The 26,365-nt window shown below is 35.2% G+C and overlaps 1 protein-coding gene and 1 long non-coding RNA gene across 2 annotated transcripts; one reads left to right on the top strand and one right to left on the bottom strand.

Moving 5' to 3' along the window:
- Positions 1-503: 503 nt before the first annotated feature.
- On the bottom strand, positions 504-1,619 carry LOC122298997. Its single transcript, XM_043108837.1, has one exon. The coding sequence runs from the start codon at positions 1,617-1,619 to the stop codon at positions 504-506; it is 1,116 nt and encodes a 371-aa protein (XP_042964771.1).
- A 19,419-nt stretch (positions 1,620-21,038) lies between these two features.
- Positions 21,039-21,947, top strand: LOC122299720. The gene is made up of 2 exons (XR_006239740.1): positions 21,039-21,614; positions 21,738-21,947. It is a non-coding gene; the product is annotated as an uncharacterized LOC122299720 (long non-coding RNA).
- Positions 21,948-26,365: the final 4,418 nt, after the last annotated feature.

The following is a 26,365-nucleotide window of genomic DNA, read 5'->3' as shown; positions in this document are numbered from 1 at the left end:
ATATCTTGTTCAAAGCGCTCCCAAAGATCTCTTGGATTTGTAGGATTACAGTAAACCAAAATTGTTGCAAATAGTCTTCTTAAACTGAAAGGCATTTGGTAAAGAGATGTTTCATATAAGCATTCTTCTAAACTGTCATCTCTCTGTAATAAACCATACATAGTTGCAGCTTCACGAAATGTGGGGGCCAAGATACCATTTACAGTTTTGAGATGATCAAATGATAAAGGACCTCTTATATGATTTAATAACATTCGCAGATAATACCTTTCTCCTTCAAAAAGATTTGCTGTAACAATTCGACCTATCACAACTTGTTTTTTCCGAATAGTCCACATTTTGTATTGTTAGCTCCAAACATAAAATTCAGGAAATTCTTTATACAACAATTTTCTGGCATTCTGATCAACTTGATTTGTTGCGAAAAATTCAGTTAGCATTGATTTTGCTGAAAAGTCAGAGTTCATCACATTAGTTAAGTTTTCATGTGCACGGAAAGTAACCTAGTGTTGATTTTTAAGATGTAAATGTAAGCTATAGACTGCTGGATGAACCTCATTGATAATAAACCCAAATATTCTCCACATAGCCTTTGGTGGAGCAATCCATCGAGCTGATTGAAATCGCTCAATTTCATCAATCTGTTGAGTGCTTTGTTCAGAAACCAGATTAAAGGCAACACGATTATAGCCTTTATAAATGTATTTGTAGAGATACTTGACAGCTTTTATTGTAGAACATATCTCAACATTAATATGACAGTCAAACATTGTAAGTAAATAAGGGTTATATGGAACAACCCAACGATTATCTAAATCATGTCCTCTGATTTTGGCTGTTCTTCCATTGTTGCAGCGTTTATATATTGGGAAGCAATCATTTCCAACAACAGTGTTTGAGACAAACTGTTTTGGGTAATTATTTTTGCAACAACTATTTTTTTTCATGCATACATTTGTTGGATTTAGAACTCCACACAGGCCATGCATCATATGCTTAACAACAGCTGTATAGAGATGTAAGTTGTTGTCTTTGTCAGGTAATTCAGCAGATAGGATCTCATCAAAAGATTCTGGTGCATATAATTTCCAATCTTGACGCAATATAATTAGGAAATGGGCATGTGGAAGTCCTCTTTTTTGGTGCTCAATAACATAAACATATGCTGAGATTTTTCCAAATATTTCTCGTTTGAATAGTTGATACTTCAGATCTTCTAATTTTGCTCTAAAGATTTGAGCAATTAAGTCAGGTCGATTTTGGGTTTCCTCATGTGGTAACAATTGAGTTGAGATCTCTTTCCAGTTTAGATTGCATGTCATTGTCAAAAAAATATCTGGTTTGCCATATCGTTGAACTAAAGTCATTGCTTCTAAATATCTTTTTTGCATATCTCTTGGGCCTCCAATAAAAGATGAAGGCAAAATTATACGTTTGCCAATTCTTGAAGCGCTTGTTTCTCCAAGATTAATGCTATCAACAATGCCTTGATATAATTCAGATCGAATATGTTGTTGATTGTAACGAAAATAATCTAACCTTGAAGTCTCTATCTTGACATACATGTCAACAACAAATTGTTGAAGAAGTCGGCCAGAGATTAGAAGAATAGATTTCATATTTTCTCTGATTTGTAACTTGTAACAGTAATATTCACGGCAAGAAACAATGGGATCTTTTCTCTTTTTCTTTAAAACTACAAAAGTAATAAAAAATTATTTAGAAAAATACATACCAAATATATTAATAATAAGTTGTATAAAAAAGATAGCATAGAAAATTTAACCTTGTTGTTCTCTTCTGAGTAATTCTTCTGCTGATGTTGATTGATGAGGATCAATTAATTGAGTTGTGCAATTATTGGTAGATATAGATGCAGTTCTTTTGTTAATTCTTTGTATGCCTTGGTGCCATCCAATATCTTCGAGAGGAAACAGTAAAGGATATTGAAGCGGATCATAACATCCAAAATAATATTGAACTAAATGACTCCCGCCAATATGGTTAAATACGAAAATATCACGAGGTGTTAAATGTTCTGAATCATCATTTTCAACCCAAATAGCTGCAACTTCTGATGATGTTGGGGCATTAAACACCCGTTGATCTAAACCAGGATCTGATTTTATACAGATTTTTTGATATTCCAAATTTGGTAAATCACCAATAGATCAAAAAAATGTTGAATATGGATTTACACGAAAGAGATCCATAAGTTGGGCAATAATAGAAGGATCTATTCTGATTGAGTCAACAATGCGATTCTCAAATTCATGTTCAATGTCATAGGAATATAGCTGCAAATTAGAAGGTTGACCATCTGAAGGAATCAAATCAGGGAGATAGTGATAAATTTGACCTTGAGCTCGAAATGTATATATTCCTCTGTTTTTTCGACATAAATTTCTGTCAAATTTAACTTCAAAAGATGTGAAAGCAAATTTGTTGTTGTACGTTCAAACATATGTTCGAAATTGTGTAGATTCAGCAGCATTTGAAACAAACAAATTATAGAGTTGATCTGGAACATCATTTGTAACCAAAGAGATTGATCCGTCAGCACAGCAGAAACTGTTTGTTTCATGAAAGAATCTTTTCGCTTTGCAATGCTTACAATGTGGCACATTTGGTAAATAATTTGCTTCAATTGGAACATTTTATAATATTTGTCTATGTACAACATTATGACGACGTAATGTGCCTATTGAGTTGGGGTAAAGGAAAAACAAATATAAGAAATTTCATTAGAAATAATTAAATAATTTTTTTTTGAATCAATATTTTAAATATAAATAAGAATAAAATATAATGTTATTAAATAATTGATTTTATTTTTAGTTCTTACCCAAAGTATGTGTTCGCAGATTTTTTTGAGGACTTGATTGTGATTGATCAACAGGAAGAGCCTATTTTAGACAAAAAATAATTATTGAAAGAGAGTAAATAAATAAAATATATTATGGGAAAAAATAAAAGTTACTAAACCTGATGGACCATAAGTTGTTCAGAAAGTTGACTTGTCTCTGTTGGTGTATTTGTTGATTTTCCTCTCGACAAATTTACAGAAGAACTTGAGCCAGTAGAAGAACTGTATGAAATATTTAATTGTGTAGATTCTTCTGAATTTTTACCAAGGATATGAACATCTGGACATATGCTACGCTCTTCTGAGGAGGTCATTCCAAGAATATTAAAATTACGGCGAGAAATTCTGGACCTCTTTCCATGACATTGCTGAATATTAGAGTTTTCAATATTGCTATTAGGTTGGAGATGATCATCTGATGTATCATCGATTGATGTAATCATTTGATCAATATCAGATGGCATTGAATCTTGAAAATCAATCATACTTCTTTTTGAAACTTGTTTCTGAGCATGTCTTTTTGTTGTTCTTTGTTGCAATTGATCTTTTTTGTTTTGTAGAAGATCTTTAGATGACATTTTTTTTATTAATTGTTTTTGAAGCCGAATTTTATTTAATTATTTCCTGAAGTAAAGATTTTGAAATTAAATAATAAAATTTTATCATTCAATATGTTAATAAAGTAAATTATAAGTTCAAAATTTTAAATTGACATAAAATAAAAAGTACATCAAGCAATAATTACAATCTAATGTAAAATATTTAAATAATGATGCAATTTAACTTTCTCAAAAAGTTTATTAATTGGAACAGAAAAGAAAGTATAATAAATATATTTATTTATATTATATACTTTATTGAATAAAACATTACTTGCTAAATAAAGATATAGTTTTAAGCATGGATTGAACAAATGAAATAATTTGTAATATATAAGGGAAAAAAATACTTACAATTTCTTTAGCTAGCAGGATATTTGTTGACTTCAGATCTTTTACTTGAAAATGTAATCCCTATTTTTAAAAAAGAAAAATGTATGTTATTTTTAAGAATAAATATATTTTTTAAAATTTTTAAAGAGATGAAAATGTTTTAATTTGTTGCAATTAATTTTGATGAGAGATATCATAATAATTATTTGTAAACACAAAAATAATACAATTGATAAACGAAATTGTAAGAACTTGATGTTTAGTTGATATGCAATAGTAAGAATACTCATTTGTTATTATAATATCAAATTTAAAATGTTAATGACATTCAAATTTTTTTTAAGAATTTCTTTTGGAATTTTTAATTAATGAATTATATAAAAGAAGTGATAAAAATTTATATTATATATTAAGTTTGTATTTATTTTAATTTTTTTAATTCATACATTTATTTTAAATGGTTAAATTATTTAAAATAAAATCTAAACAGTTTAAATCAGAAATAACATAAATAATACATTAGAATTTATTTAATAAGAATATATTTTTTTAAAAATCTAAAGTAATGTAAATTTCATTTATAGAAATGAAACCACTAAAATAAATCTGATAAATTTTATTTGAAATTTAATCAAACTTTTTAAGCAAAAAAATTAACGTTTTATTGTTACAATCAAAATAATAAATTTTTGTAAATAAATTTTTTATGTTTTTGTAAAGATATAGTTTTAAGCATGAATTGAATAAAGTAAAGAATTTGTAGTATATAAGGAAAAAAATACTTACAATTTCTTTAGCTAGCACGATATTTGTTAACTTCAGATTTTTTACTTGAAAATGTAATATCTATTTTCAAAAACAAATATTTTTATTTAAAATTTTTAAAGAGATGAAAAAGTTTTAATTTGTTGCAATTAATTTTGATGAGGGATACAACTGATAACATTCAAATGTTTTTTTAAGAATTTCTTTTGAAATTTTTAATTAATGAATTATATAAAAGAAGTGATAAAAATTTATATTATATATTAAGTTTGTATTTAATTTAATTTTTTTAATTCATACATTTATTTTAAATAGTTAAATTTAATAAAAATAAAATCTAAACAGTTTAAATCAGAAATAATATAAAATTATAATGTTTTATTTTACAAATATTTACAGTTAAAGAATTGATCGTAAATTTTTTTTTTGAATTTATAGCTATAAATTTTATAGCTTGATAAATTCAAATTTATATAGAAATCAATGTCTAAATATGGTATTATTTTTAAAATCACTATAGAATTTTTAATGTCTAAATATGGTATATACATATTTAATTTTTGTATATACAATGATTTTACATAAAAGAAAGATATACCAATATGTAATAAATTTGTTATATTTTTAAAAATTTCATAGCATTTGTTTATTAAAAAATAAAAGTCAAAATATGATAAATAGATTTTTGCAATATTTTAGCAAAAGGTAAAATAAAAAATATTTAAGAGTAATGTGATTTGAATTTTGATTTTTTTTATTGACAAGAAAGCCCTTATTTTTGACAACAAATAGTACATTAGATTTTTTTATTTTTTATTTTGAAGAAATATGTACGATTAAATATGTAATTGAACAAAAAATAAATATTTAATATTCATAAAACAAATGAACACTTACAAATTTCTTACCAAAGGATTATAATGTGATCTGAATTTTGATCGTCTTGTTGACAAGATAGCTCCTATTTTTGACAACAAATAATATATTAGAATTTTTTTAATCAGAATATATTTGTTTAAAGATGTAAAATAATGTAAAATTCATTTATACAAATGAAATCACCAAAACAAAGTAATTTAATAACTTTAGATACATCAAAGTAAAACTAAAACGTAAACTGCCGTAATTGCCAAATAAAGTGAAGGGTAAAATGGGAAAAAAATATTGGACGGAAAAAACAAAAAAAAAAAGGTGAAAAAAAGAGCTACTGTTCCTAACATTGTACATCGCGGATTCGCGCTTATATTATCACTATAGATATAGATATAGATAAGATTTATATATTATATATTTGTATATTACATTATATATATTATTTAAAATGAGAATTCCAATATTATATTTGTTGCCGATATAATATATTATTAGATGAATTTTAATCCTTTTTATGACAAAATAGCCACTATTTTTAACAAAAAAAAAATACAAGAAATTAAAACTAAAAAAAGAAGAAGACGTTATTAGTTGAAAGAAGAATATTAATTTTTAAAAAATTAAAGCATATAATTTTTTCTATTATTATATTTTTAAATAATATAAACAAATTTAGTCATTATTTTTATTGTTATGTTTTTATATATTTTTTCTTTCTTTGATTTTTTTTTTTTTTTACAAAATATAACATATCTTTAAAAATTTGAACAATTTATTCCTAACTTGAATCAATTTTGTTTTATTTTATTTTTTTACAGCAATTTATTTTTTTTTCCTAAATAAGTTTGTTGGTTGTTGATGTGTATTTTTAATAAATATGTATATTTTAATTTGTTTTGTTCTTATTTTTTTATTTTTTTGTGTACACAAATAAAATGATAACTTGTCATTTGCTGGTATGAATTTTTTATATATTTTAAAATCTATTTTTCTTAAGTTACATGTAAATTTTTTACTCTATTTTATATTACTCAATACAATTGACCATATTTAAACTAATCAATGTTAATATTTATATAAATTGACCATATTGACTATTTTTATTGATTATTGGCATATATAAAAATGAAATGTTATGTTCTTATTTATTATTCAATTTTATATGTATATTAAATTATATTTGTATTTTTAGCTACATCTACAATTTTTTTTTCTTTATATTACTTAATATCATTGTTTTATTATATGTAAGAGTTTTAGATTGGGTTTATTCATGTTTCAAAGATTTTTTAAATATTGAAATAAATGACTACTCTAATAATTGATTACATTTGTGTTGAAACAAATAAAAAGTAAAACATAAAGAAGACAAAAATAGCACTACAATTGGAAATGAAAAGCATGAAAAGATTTAGTTACCCATTCTGCAAGTAAATTTAGTTTTATAAATTTAAACATCCTTGTAGTTTTCTATTCTTGTTCTTTCATTTTGAGTTTATTTGTACATCAATCGTAAAGTTGAAAATTAATCCAAAAGAACCAATATTAAAACTCTATTTTATATAAATTGACCATATTGACTATTTTTATGGATTATTGACATATATATAAATGAAATGTCATGTTCATATTTATTATTCAATTTTATATGTATATTAAATTATATTTGTATTTTTAGCTACATCTACAATTTTTTTTTTCTTTATATTACTCAATATCATTGTTTTATTATGTGTAAGAGTTTTAGATTAGGTTTATTCATGTTTCAAAGATTTTTTGAATATTAATATAAATGATTACTCTAATAATTGACTACATCTGTGTTAAAACAAATAAAAAGTAAAAAAGAAAAAAGAAAAAAGAAAAAAATAGCACTACAATTGGAAAAGGAAAGCATGAATAAATTTAGTCACCCATTTTACAAGTAAATTTAGTTTTATAAATTTAGTTCATATTTAGTTTTATAACTATTCTTTTAAAAAGTCAAAAGAATAAGGGAAAACAATTTTACTTAATAGCAAAATGTACAAAATGAAGAAAATAAATATGAAATCAATCTTATATTAATATATAGGTGGTCAAAATGATGAAGAAAAAAACTAGAATCTGATAAAAAAAAAATAGACAAATTTGAGAGAATAACAGAAAAGTAATATTATAAAAGTATTAAAATTAGATTTCCCATAAAATTATCTTTAATTTACCAAAAGAAGAAATTATCCAAATTTTTTTTTGGAAAATTTTACTTAGTTTTTTAAAACCTCTAACATTTCATTCATTATTCTTTATCTATTTTACTCTATTATTGTTTTATTATTAATTTTTTACCTCTATTTATAAATTTAAGAACTCAATATTTTTTCTTATTTTTTAAAATGTTACTTTACTGAATATTTAAAAAAAAATTAGATATGATAAATTTTTTATATTTCCATAAATATTTAAAATATTTTTAAAATTATAATAAATATGTGTATAATAAAAACTGTAGATAATTAGAAGTAAATAAATATAATAAAAAGTTTAAATGATTATAAGAACATTTACATTACGTTTATGGGAAAAAAAAGGCAAAAAAATTAGTTAAGTTATCTAATAAAAAGGCAAAAAAAAAAAAAAGGCAAAAAAAAAAAAAAAAAATTTTGACAGAATAACAAAAAAGTAATTTTATAAGAACATTTACATTAAGTTTCCCATAAATTTATTTATAATTTACCTAGAAACGAGATTTCGTAAAAGTTTTGTAAGTTTTACCAAATTTTACTTATTTTTTAAAAAACTGTAACATTTTATTCTGTATTCTTTATCTATTCTATTAAAATAATATTTCTCTAATTTTTTTATTTATTATTTTTAACTTATATGTACAAATTTAACAACTCAATATTTTTTCTTATTTTTTGAATTGTTATTTTAGTGAATATTTTAGTAAATTTTTGTGGGTATGATAATATTTTTATAATTATATTCTTTATATTTCCATAATTATTTAATTTATTTTTAAAATTATTGTTTAAAACAATCATAAATATGACTATGATAAAAAGTGTAGATAATTGGAAGTAAATAAATATAATACAAAGTTTAAATGATTAGAAGAAAATATTTATAAAAATAATATTTAAAATTAATTTTATAGCAACATATAAGTGGTGTAAATGATGGGAAAAAAAAAATGAAAATCTAACAAAAAGCAAAACAGACAAGTTTGAAAAAATGACAAAAAAGTAATCTTATAAAGGCATTCATATTAATTTTTCCATAAAATTATGTATAATTTAGCTAAAAATGATATTTTAGAAAATTATTATCCAAATTTTTCTCATTTTTCAAAAACCTCTAATATCTCATTCTCTATTATTTCTCTATTATATTAAAATAATATTTCTGTATTATTTTTTATTAATTATTTTTTTCTTATATTTACAAATTTAACCATTCAATATTTTTTTTTGATTTTTTTTAATTATTACTCTAATGATTATTTTAAACAAAAATTTAAATAATTGTTTTGTGGGTATGATAATATTTTTATAAATAATTTTTTTATTTCCATAACTATTTAAATTATTATTTAAAATTATATTAAATATGACTATGATTAAAAGTGTAGATAGTTGAAAGTAAATGAATATAATAGAAAGTTTAAATGATTATAAATGTATAAATCTATCTATAATAATAAGTGGCTATAACATAGCTACAGTAATGAACAGTACTTTCTAATTCCGTTTCCGTGTTAATTTTTTTTTTGTGCAAAGCTGTCCGTTCAAGATCATACGCTTGGTAGTTGCTCCGTTGTAGAGCTTCACGCTTGTGGCGGCATGTGGCCTACTCAAACCAAAAGGCAAACCGAAAGTTGCTGCCACCAAGCTCAACCTAGACCGAAGCCAAGCTTCACCTCCACCCAGACCCATTTTCACCGTCGCAGCCTCACCTCCTCAAAGCCTCTGTTTGGTTGCTCAAAATCAGAGCAAACGTTGCTCAAAATCACAGCCCAGAACCAAGCAAATCAAATGAAGCTCACGGTTTAGGGGCTGAAAAATAGAGCAAAACTGAACTCAAGGCAGCCGAATTTGGGGAAGAAAAAGTGGAAATACAAAGGGAGTTTCACAAGCTTGCATTCGGAAATGATAAGGGAACGACGAAGACAAAACGAGGCAGGCATGGAGGCTCACATCAGACCTGCAAATGGAGAAAAAAGAAATGAAAAATAAAACAATAGATAAGAAGAGAAGGCAAGGTTTCGTATTAGAAGAAGAAGAAAATCAAAGACAGAGAGAGAAAAAAAACCATACCAGACGAAGAAGAAGAATGGAGCAACTTGCAACAAGCATGTTTGTTGCCGTGTGGAGAGCTGTGCGGCGTTGCTGGGCTGCTGTGGCTTTCGGTGGAGGTTGGGTAGTTGGGCGCGCACGGCTGATTGCTCGAAAATGAGAGGAAGAAGAACCGGAGAGAAGCAGCAGCAGCAACACACAGAAAACAGAGGAAGAAAAAATAATAATGGAGGAGAAGCGGTCGGCGCCAGCAGGAGGAAGAAGAAAGAATGAAACCCTAAGGGGCATGGACCAAAGCGGCGCCGTTTAAGGGAATAAGGGGCCTGGACTTAAGGTACACGGGTTGGGCCCGAAAACTGAAAGAGCTTGACCCAAAAATAAAGGAAAAATCTATTAAAGCAGAGCCCATCCGAAAATATAAGTCTAATAAGATAAAAAAGTACAATAAAAATTAAATAAAAACACTACAGCTCAATATTAATAAAATAAAATAATTAAACCCAATAATAAAATAATTTAAAGTAAAGAGTAATTTAAATACAAAATAATAAATAAAAATTAAATAAAAACACTAAAGCTCAATATTAATAAAATAAAATAATTAAACCCAATAATAAAATAAATTAAAGTAAAGAGTAATTTAAATACAAAATATAACTTTTTTTTTGTAATTTAAATACAAAAAAAAAATTTAAACTCAATATTACTTTTTTTGTAAATTAATTATTTACACATTTATTCATTCTCTAATCTCATTAAATATATATCATATAGGAGCATACTAATTATTTTTTTATTTTGCTTTTTTTGTAAATTAATTATTTACAAATTTATTCATTCTCTAATTCCATTAAATATTTAACATATAGGAGCAAGTTTATAGAGACTATTGCAGTACAAGTTTCAGAAAAATAGTGGATGATTCAACTTGCTGCAGATCCAGAAATATTCAATTAGCAACAACACAAAAATTTCAATGTTTTCTCTATTGGCCCTGTGCAATATAGCTGAGAATTACAATGATCATGAACAAAAAAAAAATAAAAAATTCTGTTTGTATTTCTATTTTGTGATGACCCGCTTTTAAGTGTATTTTCGCTGAAATAATTGTTTTTATTTTAATTAATATATCAGATATTTTATTTTATTTTAACTGCGGTTTTAAAGTCGGTTTTTAATTTATTTTAATTTATTTGAGGTTGTGTTTTATTTCTTTTAGTTTTTTTTGTGGTTTTAATCTTTTTGGCGGTTTGTTTCTTTTCCCGGAATGAGGACTGGACCTCATTTCTTTTCACATCTTTTTTTCTTTTTCTCTTTTTCCTTTTTCTTTTTCCCTTCTTTTCTTTTTTCTTCTTTTTCTTTTTTTCTCTTTCTTTTCTCTCTCCTCTCTCCCCTGACTCGGACCCCCCCCCGTGCACTCTCTCTCTTCTCTCTCTCTCCCTCACGCCGGCGTCAGCCTTCCCCAGCCCCTACCGCCGCCGTCCGGCCACCGTTCGGCCTCCCACCGGTCCCATTCTCTTCCTCTCCTTCCGGTCTACCTTCCCTCCAAAACCCACCCCCAACCGGCCGGCCATTTGGCCGGAAAAAGCCCAACAAGCACCCACGGTTTTCACTCCGATCCGCTGCCGTCGCTCCACCTCCGGCCACCATTTCTTCACCACTTCATCACCGGTCCCTTGCCGTCCTAACCCACCCATTTCCGGCCTCCATCGACCACCGGAGCAGCTCCCACGAGCTTGTTTTCCGATTTGCCATTTTCGGCCATTTCCGGCCATTCCGCCGCCACCCACGGCCGTCCGTCACTTCCTATAGCTTCACAACCACCTCTAGATCATTCCCTATCAATCCCGTGTCCTAGTTTGTCCCCGTTCAAAAGTGGGTTTTTCGGACCCACGGCCACAGTGAATTTTCACTGTGACGTTGCTGTTTTTCCGCCGCTTGCAACGCCGCTTGTTTTCTAAAATTGCCGTATAGCGCTGTAAGTATTTTCCAAACCCTATTTTCAGATTTTAATATATATTGCTCATTCCATAAATATCTGTTGTTGGTTGTTGATTCCGGACTGAGTCCGAGGAGTTTCGGGGGTCGGATGGATGGAGGACGGAGTTACTTGTTTTATTGATTTATATTGTTGGATTATTTTAATATGCATTGATTTGGCATTTCATGGTGCATGCACGTGTGTTTGTGGGTTTGTGTGAAAAGCCTGTGTATTGGCGTGGCTGGTTTTACGGGTGCGTGTGTATCACGAGCCCAAGCCGGGATGGGTTATTATCTCGGTGGAGCTCCTCTGGTCACTCGGGAGCGGAATAAACTGAGTGATGTCCCCTGAGTTATCGAGAGAGATGACGGGAGCGGGACTAGGGGATGCTTGGCTACGAACGTGCCGGGCATGGAACCGGGCATCGCCCTACACACCGACTCCGTGGCCCTTCGCTGGCGAGGGCTAGAGGATGCTTGGCTACGCACGCGCGGGGCGCGGAACTGGGCATCGCTTGTTAGGTGTCACATGCGTGGTGGTACTCTGCGGTGTGACACTGGAGCCAGGGTGTGCGGATGACTCCTAGGGGAGGTCATGGTGCATACGGTTAAAAATTGGATAATGGTTTATGAGGCCAAATGTGACTTTTGGCGTGGGCCAGATGGACTTCTGGTGAGATATTGGGCCGGATGGACTTACTGTGAGATATTGGGCCAAATGTGACTTTTGGCATGTTTTTCGGAAAGGATATGTTTTTGGGTCATATGGGTTTTTGGCGTGTGTGGAAAACTGGTGATTTTGGGCTTTGTGCATTGGGCATGTTTCATGCATCTTGTTTGAGTTATATGTGTTTTTATCTGGTAGTGTTTGGGGTTTTACTTACCTGCGGAACCATTTGTGGTTCCGTAGCTTTTGGTGCAGGAGTTGAGGAGGAGGAGGAAGAGGCTGAGCCCGAGGATGCGGCTCCGCCGGGTTGCTGATGTTATCTTTTTATTTGTTTAAAACTGAATTTGTGTTTTGTAATATTTTATCTATGTATGTTTTAAACAGCTTGTATTACGTTAAGAAAAATTCTGGTACTTAGTTATGACTTTCTTATCCGCTGCGTGTCTCTCTGTACACAATTGCTGCCTTGCACACACTCGGCACCCTTCGATGGGATGGTGACCCGGGGTGTCACCATCCGGACGTCTCAATTTCCCCGTGTTCGGGCGTGGGGATTTTGGGGGCGTCACAGGTGGTATCAGAGCGGTTTGGCTCTGGGTAAAACCACAAGTCCCGTAGGTAGTACCAGAATGTTTTTAAAGTTGTGTTTTAAAATTATGTTAAGTATAGTTGTTTTATTTGTTTTATTTGTTTATGTTTGTTTGCTTGTTTTATTTAGTTATGTTTTGGCATGCGGGTTTCTTTTGTTTCTTGTTGCGTGGTGCTGTTTTGTTTTGTTGGTTTTATGATGGTTTTATTTGTTTTCTTAAAGGAGGGTCAAGAGTGGTATTGGGACAGGAATATGGGGAGACCAGGTAGACCAAGGAAAAATACTCAGGAACCGCAAGACAATACATCCAGGGAGGACTCCATAGCCGAAGCAATTCGGCAGATGACGGAGTTCATGCAACAGAATATTAGGCCACAACAGGCAGGGCCTTGGCCACCACAAGGACCTTGGCCACCACAAGGGGGTCCTTGGCCACCATCAGGAGGGCCCTATCCACCGTCAGGAGAGCCTTGTCCGCCACAGGGAGTGTATTGGCCACAACCAGGAGGTCCCTGGCCATATCAGGGAGGACCTTGGATGTATCCAGGAGGGTCCAGTAGCATGGTGCAAGCCGGATGCACCTATGAGCGCTTCCTAGCGCATCGGACCCCACACTTTACTGGAAATGAGGATCCTCTTCAGGCTGGAAAATGGATCAAGGATCTGGAGAAAACCTTTGAGGTGTGTGGATGCACTGAAGCTCAGCAAGTACTCTACGCCAGCTATCTTTTGCAGGGTATCGCTTCTGATTGGTGGGATACCAGGAGGGTGATGCTGGAATCTGAATTGGGATCTTTCGCTGCGGTGACCTGGCAGCGTTTCAAGAAAGAATTCAATGACCGCTTCTTTCCCGCATCGGTAAGGAAGCAAAAGGCAAGAGAATTCTCTAATCTGGTCCAAGGGGGCGCAACAGTGGAACAATACGCCCGGAGGTTCATAGAACTTGAGCGGTTTGCTCCTCATCTTGTTGCCACAGAGGAGCTGCGAGCTGAGCGTTTTCAGGAGGGACTACGTCCTGATATACGCCGTTTGGTGGTCAGCCATCGGATATCCACTTTTCAGGAGTTAGTGGATGTGGCCACCCTTATAGAGAGGGAAAATAATCTGAGTTTGGGCTCCCCTTCAGGGCAAAAGAGGCGAAGTTTTTCTGGTGAAGGAAGCAGCTCGGGTTCGCCTCAGAAGTTTGTTCAGCGAACTGGAACCCGATCTCAAGCATCCTCCAGTGTTCGCATGGGAGGACGTATGCCTGTTTGTGGAGTTTGTAATAGAGCTCATGAGGGCGAGTGTCGGACGAGTAGCGGACCCCAGTGTTATCGGTGCGGCCAAGTGGGGCATATTGCTCGGGATTGTCCCGTTAGAGCTCAAGGAAGCCGTGGAGGTAGACACGGTGGAAGAACCAACCCGAGACAAGCAGTGCAAGCCCGGGTTTATGCTGTCACGCCCGGAGAGGTGGACGATGAGGCACCAGCGACCCATGATGCTGGAGTAATCACAGGTATGGATTAATTTAATCTTTTAAGTTGGATTTATTTTTGGTGTATTTGGTTTCTTCGTTGTTTTTTTTGGATTTCATGGGTTGTGTGTTTGGTTCAGGAAGAGTCCGGTTGTATGAGTTTTATGCTTGTACTTTGTTTGATTCTGGTGCTTCACGATCGTTTGTGTCTTCCACTTTTGCTCGGGTGTGTAACTTGGTCACGGAACCGTTGCCGAAGGCTATGGTAGTGGCGCTACCCGACGGCGAGATGGTGTGGTGTTCCAAGGTTGCTTTGGGATGCCCGTTAAATTTTGAGGGAAGGTTTTTGGACGCTGATCTGGTGGTATTCAAGCTGTTGGGTTTCGATATCATCCTCGGGATGGATTGGCTATACCGATATTCTGCGACTATTAATTGCAGAAGTCGGACAATTAGCTTTCAGCTTCCGGATGGTGATTGTCTGGAATTTGCGGGGAGTAGATTAAAAGAAAAGCCGATGATTATATCGGCGATACAGGCAAGAAGAGAGATTGCATGGGGAGCGGATGCATTCTTGGTCCAGATGGTGTCCACGCCGTCTGAGAAGAAGTCCTTGGCAGACATTCCAGTTGTGGAGGAGTTCCCCGATGTGTTTGTGGATGACTTGCCCGGACTACCCCCCTAGTGAGAGATGGAGTTTGTTATAGACTTGGAACCTGGAGCGGCTCCTGTGCATAAGGCTCCTTACCGCATGGCACCGGCTGAATTGAAAGAGTTGAAGACTCAGTTGCAAGAATTAGTAGAGAAGGGGTTTATTCAGCCTAGTACGTCGCCGTGGGGTGCTCCAGTTTTATTTGTTAAAAAGAAAGATGGAACCCTTCGTATGTGCATTGACTATAGGGAGTTGAACAAGGTGACCATCAAAAATAAATATCCTCTCCCGCGGATAGATGATTTATTTGACCAACTTCAGGGGGCAGCGGTGTTCTCTAAAATTGATCTGAGGTCGGGATACTACCAGCTGAGAATCAGAGAGCAGGATGTGCCGAAAACTGCCTTCAGGTCGAGGTATGGACACTATGAATTTAAGGTGATGCCGTTTGGGCTAGCTAATGCTCCTGCTGCTTTCATGGATTTGATGAATCGGGTGTTCCAACCTTATCTGGATTCCTTCGTGGTAGTATTTATTGATGATATACTGATTTATTCCCGAGATATTGAAGAGCATGTGTATCATCTTAGTCTGGTACTTGAGAAATTGAGAGAGCACCAGTTGTACGCCAAGCTCAGCAAGTGTGAGTTCTGGTTGGAAGAAGTTAAATTTCTTGGGCATGTAATTTCCCAGGGTGGGGTGGCAGTTGATCCCAGTAAGGTAGAAGCCATTTTGTCATGGCCACGCCCAACTACAGTACGCGAGATCAGGAGTTTCTTGGGGCTCGCCGGTTACTACCGAAGGTTTGTAGAGGGTTTTGCTCGCTTATCCGGACCTCTCACAGCTTTGACTCGGAAGAATACAGAATTTGTTTGGTCAGAGAAATGTGAGAGAAGCTTTCAGGAATTGAAGAACAGGTTGACGACGGCACCAGTGTTAGCACTCCCAGAACCGCATAAGCCGTTTGTAGTCTTCAGTGATGCGTCTAAGTTCGGTTTGGGTTGTGTCCTTATGCAGGAAGGACGGGTTGTAGCCTATGCATCTCGTCAGCTTAAGGACCATGAGAAGAATTATCCGACGCATGATCTAGAGTTGGCTGCGATTGTTTTTGCACTCAAGATCTGGCGGCATTTCTTGTATGGGGAAGCTTGTGAGGTATTTACTGATCATAAGAGCTTGAAGCATTTGTTTTCCCAGAAAAATTTGAATATGAGGCAGAGGCGTTGGCTAGAGCTAATCAGTGACTATCAGTGTGAGATCAAGTACCACCCGGGGAAGGCTAACATAGTTGCTGATGCTTTGAGCCGGAAGTCTCATTTGGAGGATGAAGCCGAACCGTCAGAAATGGATTCGTTACTTTATGGGATGAGAAGGCTCCTTATAGAGAGTTCGCAGCAAGTAGAGATTTTGTCTTCGGTTCTGGACATTCGGGTAATAGATTTTGAAGAATTGAAAGCTCTCCAAAGAAAGGATCAGAAGCTGCTGAACATCAGGAAAAGAGTCCGAAAATCTCGAGGGCCGTTGCACTATAGCATGGATAGTGATGGAATACTTCGGTTCCGAGATCGCAGAGTGATCCCAAAGGACTCAGATTTCAAGGAACGGATCATGGCGGAAGCTCATGCGGCCCCGTATTCAGTTCATCCCGGCAGTACAAAGATGTATCGAGACTTGAAGAAAATTTACTGGTGGGATGGAATGAAGAAGGACGTTGCCTTATATGTGGAGAAATGCCACACGTGTCGTCAGGTAAAGGCCGAGCATCAGAGACCTGCAGGTATGCTCCAACCCCTCCCTATTCCTGAGTGGAAGTGGGATGACATCACGATGGATTTCGTAGTGGGTTTGCCGAGAACACCTAGTGGGAAGAACTCTGTTTGGGTGATCGTGGACCGGTTAACGAAGAGTGCTCATTTTCTGCCTGTTAACAACACCGACTCTTTGGGTAAGTTGACCCGTTTGTATGTTAAGGAGATAGTGAGGCTACACGGCATACCAAAGAGTATAGTGTCGGATCGGGACCCGAGGTTCACATCGCAGTTCTGGAAGAGTCTGCAGGCAGCTTTGGGTACTAAGTTGAAGTTCAGCACTGCTTATCACCCGCAGACAGACGGCCAGTCAGAGCGCACCATACAGACCCTGGAAGACATGTTGCGAGCATGTGCCCTGGAATTCCAAGGGAGTTGGGAAAATCATTTGCCGCTCATTGAGTTTGCCTACAATAACAGCTACCATGCGACTATTCAGATGGCTCCCTATGAAGCTCTTTATGGAAGAAAGTGTAGGTCGCCCTTGTGTTGGGATGAAGTTGGGGAGAGTAGAATTATTGGACCCGAAATAATTCAAGAAATGCAAAGCCAAGTCCGGATCATTAGAGATATAATGGCGGCAGCTCAGAGTCGCCAGAAAAGCTACGCTGATACCAGGAGGAGAGAATTGTCATTTGAAGTTGGTGATTGGGTTTATCTTAAAGTCTCTCCCATGAGAGGTGTTAAGCGTTTTGGTAAGAAAAGGAAACTAGATCCGAGGTACGTCGACCCTTTTCAGATTCTGGAGAGAGTAGGGTCCGTTGCCTATAGAGTTGCTTTGCCGGATTATTTTGGGGATGTTCATGATGTCTTCCACGTATCATCCCTGAAGAAGAGCTTTGGACAGCAAGAGCCACGCTTCGTCGACCCAACGAGTATTCAGTTGCAACCGGATCTCACTTACGAGGTTGTTCCGTCGCAGATTTTGGATTGGAAGGAGCAACAATTGAGGTCCAAAACGATACCGTTGGTTAAAGTGGCTTGGGGAGATCCGTTAGCTCAAGACTTCTCTTGGGAGCGAGCAGCGGACATGAGGGAGCAGTACCCGTATCTGTTCGAATGATGAAGGTATGCATTTTAATCTTGATCTCTGTTAGTTTGTGAGCGTTTATGTGGCTTGCTTTAAGTTGGTAGTTGATTTGCAATTTCGAGGACGAAATTGTTTTTAAGGAGGGGAGGATGTGATGACCCGCTTTTAAGTGTATTTTCGCTGAAATAATTGTTTTTATTTTAATTAATATATCAGATATTTTATTTTATTTTAACTGCGGTTTTAAAGTCGGTTTTTAATTTATTTTAATTTATTTGAGGTTGTGTTTTATTTCTTTTAGTTGTTTTTGTGGTTTTAATGTTTTTGGCGGTTTGTTTCTTTTCCCGGAATGAGGACTGGACCTCATTTCTTTTCACATCTTTTTTTCTTTTTCTCTTTTTCCTTTTTCTTTTTCCCTTCTTTTCTTTTTTCTTCTTTTTCTTTTTTTCTCTTTCTTTTCTCTCTCCTCTCTCCCCCGACTCGGACCCCCCCCCGTGCACTCTCTCTCTTCTCTCTCTCTCCCTCACGCCGGCGTCAGCCTTCCCCAGCCCCTACCGCCGCCGTCCGGCCACCGTTCGGCCTCCCACCGGTCCCATTCTCTTCCTCTCCTTCCGGTCTACCTTCCCTCCAAAACCCACCCCCAACCGGCCGGCCATTTGGCCGGAAAAAGCCCAACAAGCACCCACGGTTTTCACTCCGATCCGCCGCCGTCGCTCCACCTCCGGCCACCATTTCTTCACCACTTCATCACCGGTCCCTTGCCGTCCTAACCCACCCATTTCCGGCCTCCATCGACCACCGGAGCAGCTCCCACGAGCTTGTTTTCCGATTTGCCATTTTCGGCCATTTCCGGCCATTCCGCCGCCACCCACGGCCGTCCGTCACTTCCTATAGCTTCACAACCACCTCTAGACCATTCCCTATCAATCCCGTGTCCTAGTTTGTCCCCGTTCAAAAGTGGGTTTTTCGGACCCACGGCCACAGTGAATTTTCACTGTGACGTTGCTGTTTTTCCGCCGCTTGCAACGCCGCTTGTTTTCTAAAATTGCCGTATAGCGCTGTAAGTATTTTCCAAACCCTATTTTCAGATTTTAATATATATTGCTCATTCCATAAATATCTGTTGTTGGTTGTTGATTCCGGACTGAGTCCGAGGAGTTTCGGGGGTCGGATGGATGGAGGACGGAGTTACTTGTTTTATTGATTTATATTGTTGGATTATTTTAATATGCATTGATTTGGAATTTCATGGTGCATGCACGTGTGTTTGTGGGTTTGTGTGAAAAGCCTGTGTATTGGCGTGGCTGGTTTTACGGGTGCGTGTGTATCACGAGCCCAAGCCGGGATGGGTTATTATCTCGGTGGAGCTCCTCTGGTCACTCGGGAGCGGAATAAACTGAGTGATGTCCCCTGAGTTATCGAGAGAGATGACGGGAGCGGGACTAGGGGATGCTTGGCTACGAACGTGCCGGGCATGGAACCGGGCATCGCCCTACTCACCGACTCCGTGGCCCTTCGCTGGCGAGGGCTAGAGGATGCTTGGCTACGCACGCGCGGGGCGCGGAACTGGGCATCGCTTGTTAGGTGTCACATGCGTGGTGGTACTCTGCGGTGTGACACTGGAGCCAGGGTGTGCGGATGACTCCTAGGGGAGGTCATGGTGCATACGGTTAAAAATTGGATAATGGTTTATGAGGCCAAATGTGACTTTTGGCGTGGGCCAGATGGACTTCTGGTGAGATATTGGGCCGGATGGACTTACGGCGAGATATTGGGCCAAATGTGACTTTTGGCATGTTTTTCGGAAAGGATATGTTTTTGGGTCATATGGGTTTTTGGCGTGTGTGGAAAACTGGTGATTTTGGGCTTTGTGCATTGGGCATGTTTCATGCATCTTGTTTGAGTTATATGTGTTTTTATCTGGTAGTGTTTGGGGTTTTACTTACCTGCGGAACCATTTGTGGTTCCGTAGCTTTTGGTGCAGGAGTTGAGGAGGAGGAGGAAGAGGCTGAGCCCGAGGATGCGGCTCCGCCGGGTCGCTGATGTTATCTTTTTATTTGTTTAAAACTGCATTTGTGTTTTGTAATATTTTATCTATGTATGTTTTAAACAGCTTGTATTACGTTAAGAAAAATTCTGGTACTTAGTTATGACTTTCTTATCCGCTGCGTGTCTCTCTGTACACAATTGCTGCCTTGCACACACTCGGCACCCTTCGATGGGATGGTGACCCGGGGTGTCACCATCCGGACGTCTCAATTTCCCCGTGTTCGGGCGTGGGGATTTTGGGGGCGTCACATATTTTGTTGTTCAAATTTACTCTGAACAAATTTTTTTATAAGACAATTAAAAAACACAACTAAGCAAACGTGCAGAGCACGTTTGGCCTCCACTAGTATTTATATAATATAACTATAAATATATAAATATATAAATATTTATATATATATATTGATATATTCGTCCGTATATAGATATAGATACAAATATACAAATATAGATATAAATAGATATAAGTAAATAAATGTAACCCATAAACCGGTAGTAAACAAATGATAAGAGGGGCAGAAAAGTAAATTTGATCCTAACCCTAGACACCCATATATAACCATCTCTAACTCTAACCCTTTTCATTTCACCCCTACAACTTTCAGCTGCCATCCCCTCTCTCTCTCATTTCGGCCCCTACCCATTTGAGCTTCCATCCTCTCTCTCTCTCTCTCTCTCTCTCTCTCTCTCTCTCTCTCTCTCTCTCTCTGTTTTCATCTTCTTGTTTGATCTTTATTTTTATTTTATTTTTCTTTTGATCTCTTGCATTTATTTGATTTTTTTTTTGTGCATTTAGATCTAGAATGTTCTTTACGGGAATTTTTTTTCTCTCAGTTTTTATCTTCTTGTTTGATCTTTGTTTCTACGTTCTTTTTCTTTTAATCTCCTGCAGTTTCGTCTGCACTACTCATCTCTTGCGTTTATTATATTTTTTTTTGTTCATCTTTTGTGCATTTAGATCTAGAATGTTCTTTATGGGAATTTTTTTTTTCTAAACTTTCAGATCTGAACCGTTTATTTCATTTATTTGTTATTGATTTTTTATACGTTTCAATGTTTTTGACAATTTTTCAAATTTTGTTTTGTTTTTACTTTAAGATCTGAACAATTTTTTTTTGGTTTGAGTTTCCTTCTCGTTTTTTTGTTCTTGTTTTTGTCTCTTGCCTTATTTTGTTCTTCTGTTCTCTTATTTTGTTGTTTGATGTTTGGAATTTTCAGATCTGTACAACAACTTATTGTTTTGCAAATGATGTATGTAATGTGCGGATCCTCCATGCACAATAACAACTTATTGTTATTTTTTTATGCATATTTTTGAATTTTTTTGTTGGATTTGTTATTTGTTAGTTCTTCCTCGCGTGGTGGCTCAGATCCGCTGCCTATGGCCGCGCGTAGCAGCCGACTACCACGGCGGAAGGTGAAATATTTTTCGTTTGTGTATTATTTCACCATTGTGTATTAACGTACTCTGTTTGGGTTTTAATTTTTTTTATCTGATCGATATTTTCGGTTTGTTGGTTGGATCTGTTGTTTTTGGTTGAAGGAAGTTTTTGTTTTTCCTGATGGATATTTCTGGGTTTTTCCGTTGAATCTGTTGTTTGTTGGGTCTTCCTAACATCGCAGTTCACATCGGCTGATAATGGCCAGTCGGCAGCCCACGACCATGCCGGAAGGTGATAGATATTTTTCACATCTAGACGAAATTTTTAAACTGGATAGTTTTTTTTTTCAAAAATTTTGGAACTCGGTTTTGTGTTTTCACTCTTAACTGCTGGTTTTTTTTTTTGTGTTCTTAGGACGTACGAACAAATTTGAAGATTAAATTTCAGAAGATCCAATTTGTATAAGGGATTTAATTTTTTTGTTGGGTTTACTCTGTGTAAATAAAGATGTAAATATGCAAATATAGTTTTATCTTTCCATTTTTTTTGGCTGTAATACACATGCATATCATGTAATTACATAATGTAAGAAATAGATTCATACAATACAGTTAATTTTTACAATACTGAGGAAAACAAATAAAACGTACCTACAATGCTGAGTGAGAGAGCAGAACGTAGTAGAGAGCCACAAGACGGAAATGAAAAAAATTCTTATATTTAAACTACAGTTGGATTCAAATTGTCAGATTAAGAGATAAGTATTAATGGTAAAAAGACAATAACATAAAGTGGGCAAAGTAAAACGATACTGAAGACAATGAATTGAACAACAAAAATAAGGGCAAAATCGGAAAGACAATAAAGCAAACTAATCTGTCGGTGGGAGGCAGAAAGACAAAAATAACTGTTGGTGGAATAAAAATAAAATGTAAACTGCTGTAATTTCCAAATAAAGTAAAGGATAAAATGGGAAATTTTTTTTTACTGTTCTTAACACTGTAGCAAGCGGATTGCCGCTTATATTATCACTATAGATATATATAATTTATAAAATATTCTAGGATTACAAGAAAAAAAATTGAAGAGACGATTTTAAGAATATTTAAATTTTATAAAATTTTGTAGAGTATATAGGAATTATAAATTTTTTGGGAGGCCATTTTGTGTATTGATAAAATTATGATTAAAAATTAAAGTATATTTAAAGTTTTTTAAAAATTTTGCGCGGCTTCTCTTATGTGAACGTAGGTCCGCCGCTGTCGGCCCCTACAGAAGGCCCATTCCAAATAAGAAAATTTTATAATATTCTTTAACCATAACTGCAAACTTATTCAAAAATACAATATTCCTTACCTTCTATCCTAGACGTGTAAGGTACATATGCCCCGTTGATGATGGCGTAATCCAGCAGTTTGTCGATCAGATTGGTCTAGCTTGTTTGGTGATCCTGAACAAAAGTTATTTTTTTGTGATGTATGGAATTTTCGAGCAATATGTCAGTCGAACGGAATTAGTTTGATGATTTTGAGTAATCATGATTATTTTCTTGCGATGCTCGAAATCTACAAACAATATATCAGTCGAACTTATCTTATTCAATGATCTCGGACAATGAGTAAATTTTTGTATTGCTCGATATTATTAACCAGTGTGTCCATCAAACTAGAGATGCTGAGCAAGACTTATTTTCTTGCTTTCTTTATTAAATAAGCTACAAGAACCTGAGTCATATTATGCCAATATTTCAAAGATATAAAAGACTATACAAAGATTGTATGCACACAATCTTTCAAAGAGAAAAAAGACTACCAGCCAGCTTATATATATGGGTCGACACAGATTACCAAGCCGGTATAAAAATTTCTATCACTTCCATGAAATTGGAAGGAAATTCAAAACAATGATGGATCTATTATATATTCACGATTCTTTCCACATATCTGATCATAATAATTGTTATAACCCGTCATAGAATTTGTAATATTGTAGTTATTTTATTGTGTGGCCTTTTGCTATTTAATTTCAAGGAAGATAGTTTTCTTCATTTTAGTGTCAATGTCAGTAGGTTAAGCATGCAATAAACGAGGCACATAACCCAACTCAATCCATGTTATCATGAATACGTTTCGGTGGATACATTGAAATGAAATATTTTAATATTAGTATAGTTTTGAAATATTTTAATATTAGTATAGTTTTGGATGTTATTTCGGAATAGTTTATATAAATAAATTATATATATAAATAAATAAAATTATATTTTAAAATAATAGTCTATATATGAATAAATTATATATAAATATATAAAAATTATGGTCTGAATTGAGGATCCAAAAATAAGATTGCAGTTTGAAGAAATGAAAAAAAATAAATCAATAACAGGCCAAAATCTATATATTGGCTCATACCAGCCGAGATTCTTACCGATATGATCAAACAATATTCTTCTCTATACCAGCTACCCAGTCAGTACGGTATATTTCGGCCTTACTGTCCGTTATGAAACGAAATTCAAAAGCTTGATCTCAATCCATTTCAAATAAAAGTTTAATGAGATTTTTTTTAAATTTTTTTTATAAAAAGTTAAATTTATTTTAATTTATTTCATATATTTATACACATATTTTAATTTATTTTTATCCAAACAAATATCTACAAAATACTATATTCTCATATCAACTTAAATCATTTGAAATTATCATCCAAACGCAGTTTGATATTTATTTTAGGGCATATCACATGATTCTTTTTCTTCATAGCCATCGTTGACCAAACGTATGTATTTTTTTTGGGTTTTTGTGCATGCATTCAAAGTATAAGTACTTATTATACTACACTTAACCCCATGTGAGCCAGCTTGCTTGATATTGTTTTGTATCTCCCTAGCTAGCTACTATCTACAATATAAAGTCCAGCTCCTTAATCCATTTAACCGCAATCATAGGGGCCAGCTCCAAGTCAACATGCACAAGTCCCAAGTTTGCAATAATGCGAAAGCCGTGTAGAAGAGTACCATGCCCCAGATTAGGGCTGAAACTGATGCATCCGCGTTGGTTTCGGTGCCAAACCGAAACTCCACCGACGTAGGAGAATGATGCTTACAACTGGTCGAAATCAATTGACTGGGAGAGAGAAAACTGATTCCATCGATCTCAACTTGTGTCGGCGTGGCATTCGGTATGCCATCGGCGTCAACTGTGATGGAGGAGCATCGTCTACGACTCTGCCATGGGTGTGCGAAGAAGCTCTGGTAGAGAGAAGTAGAGAAGAAACCCTGGCTGGAAGAAAAAGATGGAGGAGAAGGAAGGGGGGGAGTTCATAACTTGGTTTAATGCCATTTTGGAACGACATCGCGCGTTTGGCTTAAGCCAAACGGCGTTGTTCCGTTAAATTTTTTTTTCTCAGTTTATGGTCTTAAATGACCCTGTTTCACTCATATAGGTAGAAAAAAAAAAGTTTATAACTGACGTCAGCCGGTTCAACGGTTTTTCCTAGGGTCGAACCTCGAACCGAACGGGCCGACGTCGATTCCTATATATTTAACTCGACCGCTGACCGGTTCTTCGCCAGTTTCGGCAGGTTCCAGATTCCGGTGGTCAATTTCCGTCAGTGTAGGCCGGTTTTTCAGTTTGGTGTACAACCCTACCCCAGATCAACCGCAAAAGTAGTATTAAGATCACCATGTACATTCCGAATCACTCCTCTTGGACCATGTATATATATATTGCATAGTTATTAAATCAATATTGTCTAATTAATATATGATTGACCGAGGTTTACTTGGTACTCCATGTTGTAATTATTGTTCATGTTGTTTTAAATGTTTTATACGTTCTTGAACGTTTGTGTAGTTTAAGATCAATCTTGATACGTTTCAGTTTGTGACTTGAATCATGTACGTACATGGAAGAAATTGGAATATCCATGTTAAGGACGTGTCTCACAGGCCAATATGCAATCGTTCACCAAAAATCGTCAAGGAGGCTGGTGGGGCTTCACCTGAAAATACTCACATGTTTAAGTCAGTGAAAGGAAACAGTAGTCAATTATTCTCCTAATTATTAAAGATTACCTGGTATATATAGACCTACTTGCGATACCTATCTTATCTAGGATTTATCGATGCAGATCATTACTTGATATTTTGAATAATCATGTTACTTCCTGATGTCGTTATCCTTCCGTAAAAGATGGCGAGAGACACATCTTCTCTTAGACTTTTCTTCCTTATCCCATTGCAGCCCCTGGATTTGCCCTCTGGGCTTTTGTAATATAATGGGCCTCTTTCGGTGTCTCGGGCCTTTTGGTCCGAATAGTCCCTCCAGCTACCCGCCAATTCCCTTCGCCTTTTGGCAGAGAGAATTTATATTGATCAGCTTTGCTGCCGTAGGAGTGCTGGGTGTCACCACACGGGCCTTCCTTTTGCCTTTAATCCTCATGCACATGTGTCACTTCTTGTTTCCTCTTTGTGTATGGGCCTTGGTATGTGGAGGGCGAATGGCTATGGACATAGGCCCATACTATCCACGGCCCTTAGGTGCTCGCTAGCGCACTGTACCCCTTTTTCTTCTCCGTTTTGTACCATTTTTTTTAAAATACCGAGGATTGCCCATCATTTCCAGCTGCTATTGGCAAAAAAAGTATAGGGTTTTCTTGCGACGGTTATACTTCCTTTCCAGTGCTGAAGTACACTTTCTTTTTCTGCTGGCATTCTGCAATATGTCTTTCTTCAAATACCTTCTCTTCTATCCTCCCTCATTCTTTTGTTGCTTTTTCAGCTTTCCAAATCTCTTTTTGGCCTTCGTTCTTTGTTTGTTTTGATCTTTTGTACTGTTTTACTTCTATCAATTTCAATGGCCCATTCTCGTGAAGGTGAGGTTTCTGAGAATCACTTCGAAGTCCTTGAGGGGACCACTTTTGCTGGGTACTGATGGCGTTCGGGTATCCGAGAAAAGCATTTTGCCAAGATTCGGGAAGAATTTCGTATTCCTAAAACCGTTATCTTGGTGGCTCCTGAGTCTGGATGCTGCGACGACGAG

This window comes from Carya illinoinensis, chromosome 16, assembly GCF_018687715.1.
Source record: "Carya illinoinensis cultivar Pawnee chromosome 16, C.illinoinensisPawnee_v1, whole genome shotgun sequence".
Classification (NCBI taxonomy): Eukaryota; Viridiplantae; Streptophyta; class Magnoliopsida; order Fagales; family Juglandaceae; genus Carya; species Carya illinoinensis.
The sequence above is the reverse complement of the archived record's forward strand: the minus strand, read 5'-3'. Positions and strand labels throughout refer to the sequence as shown.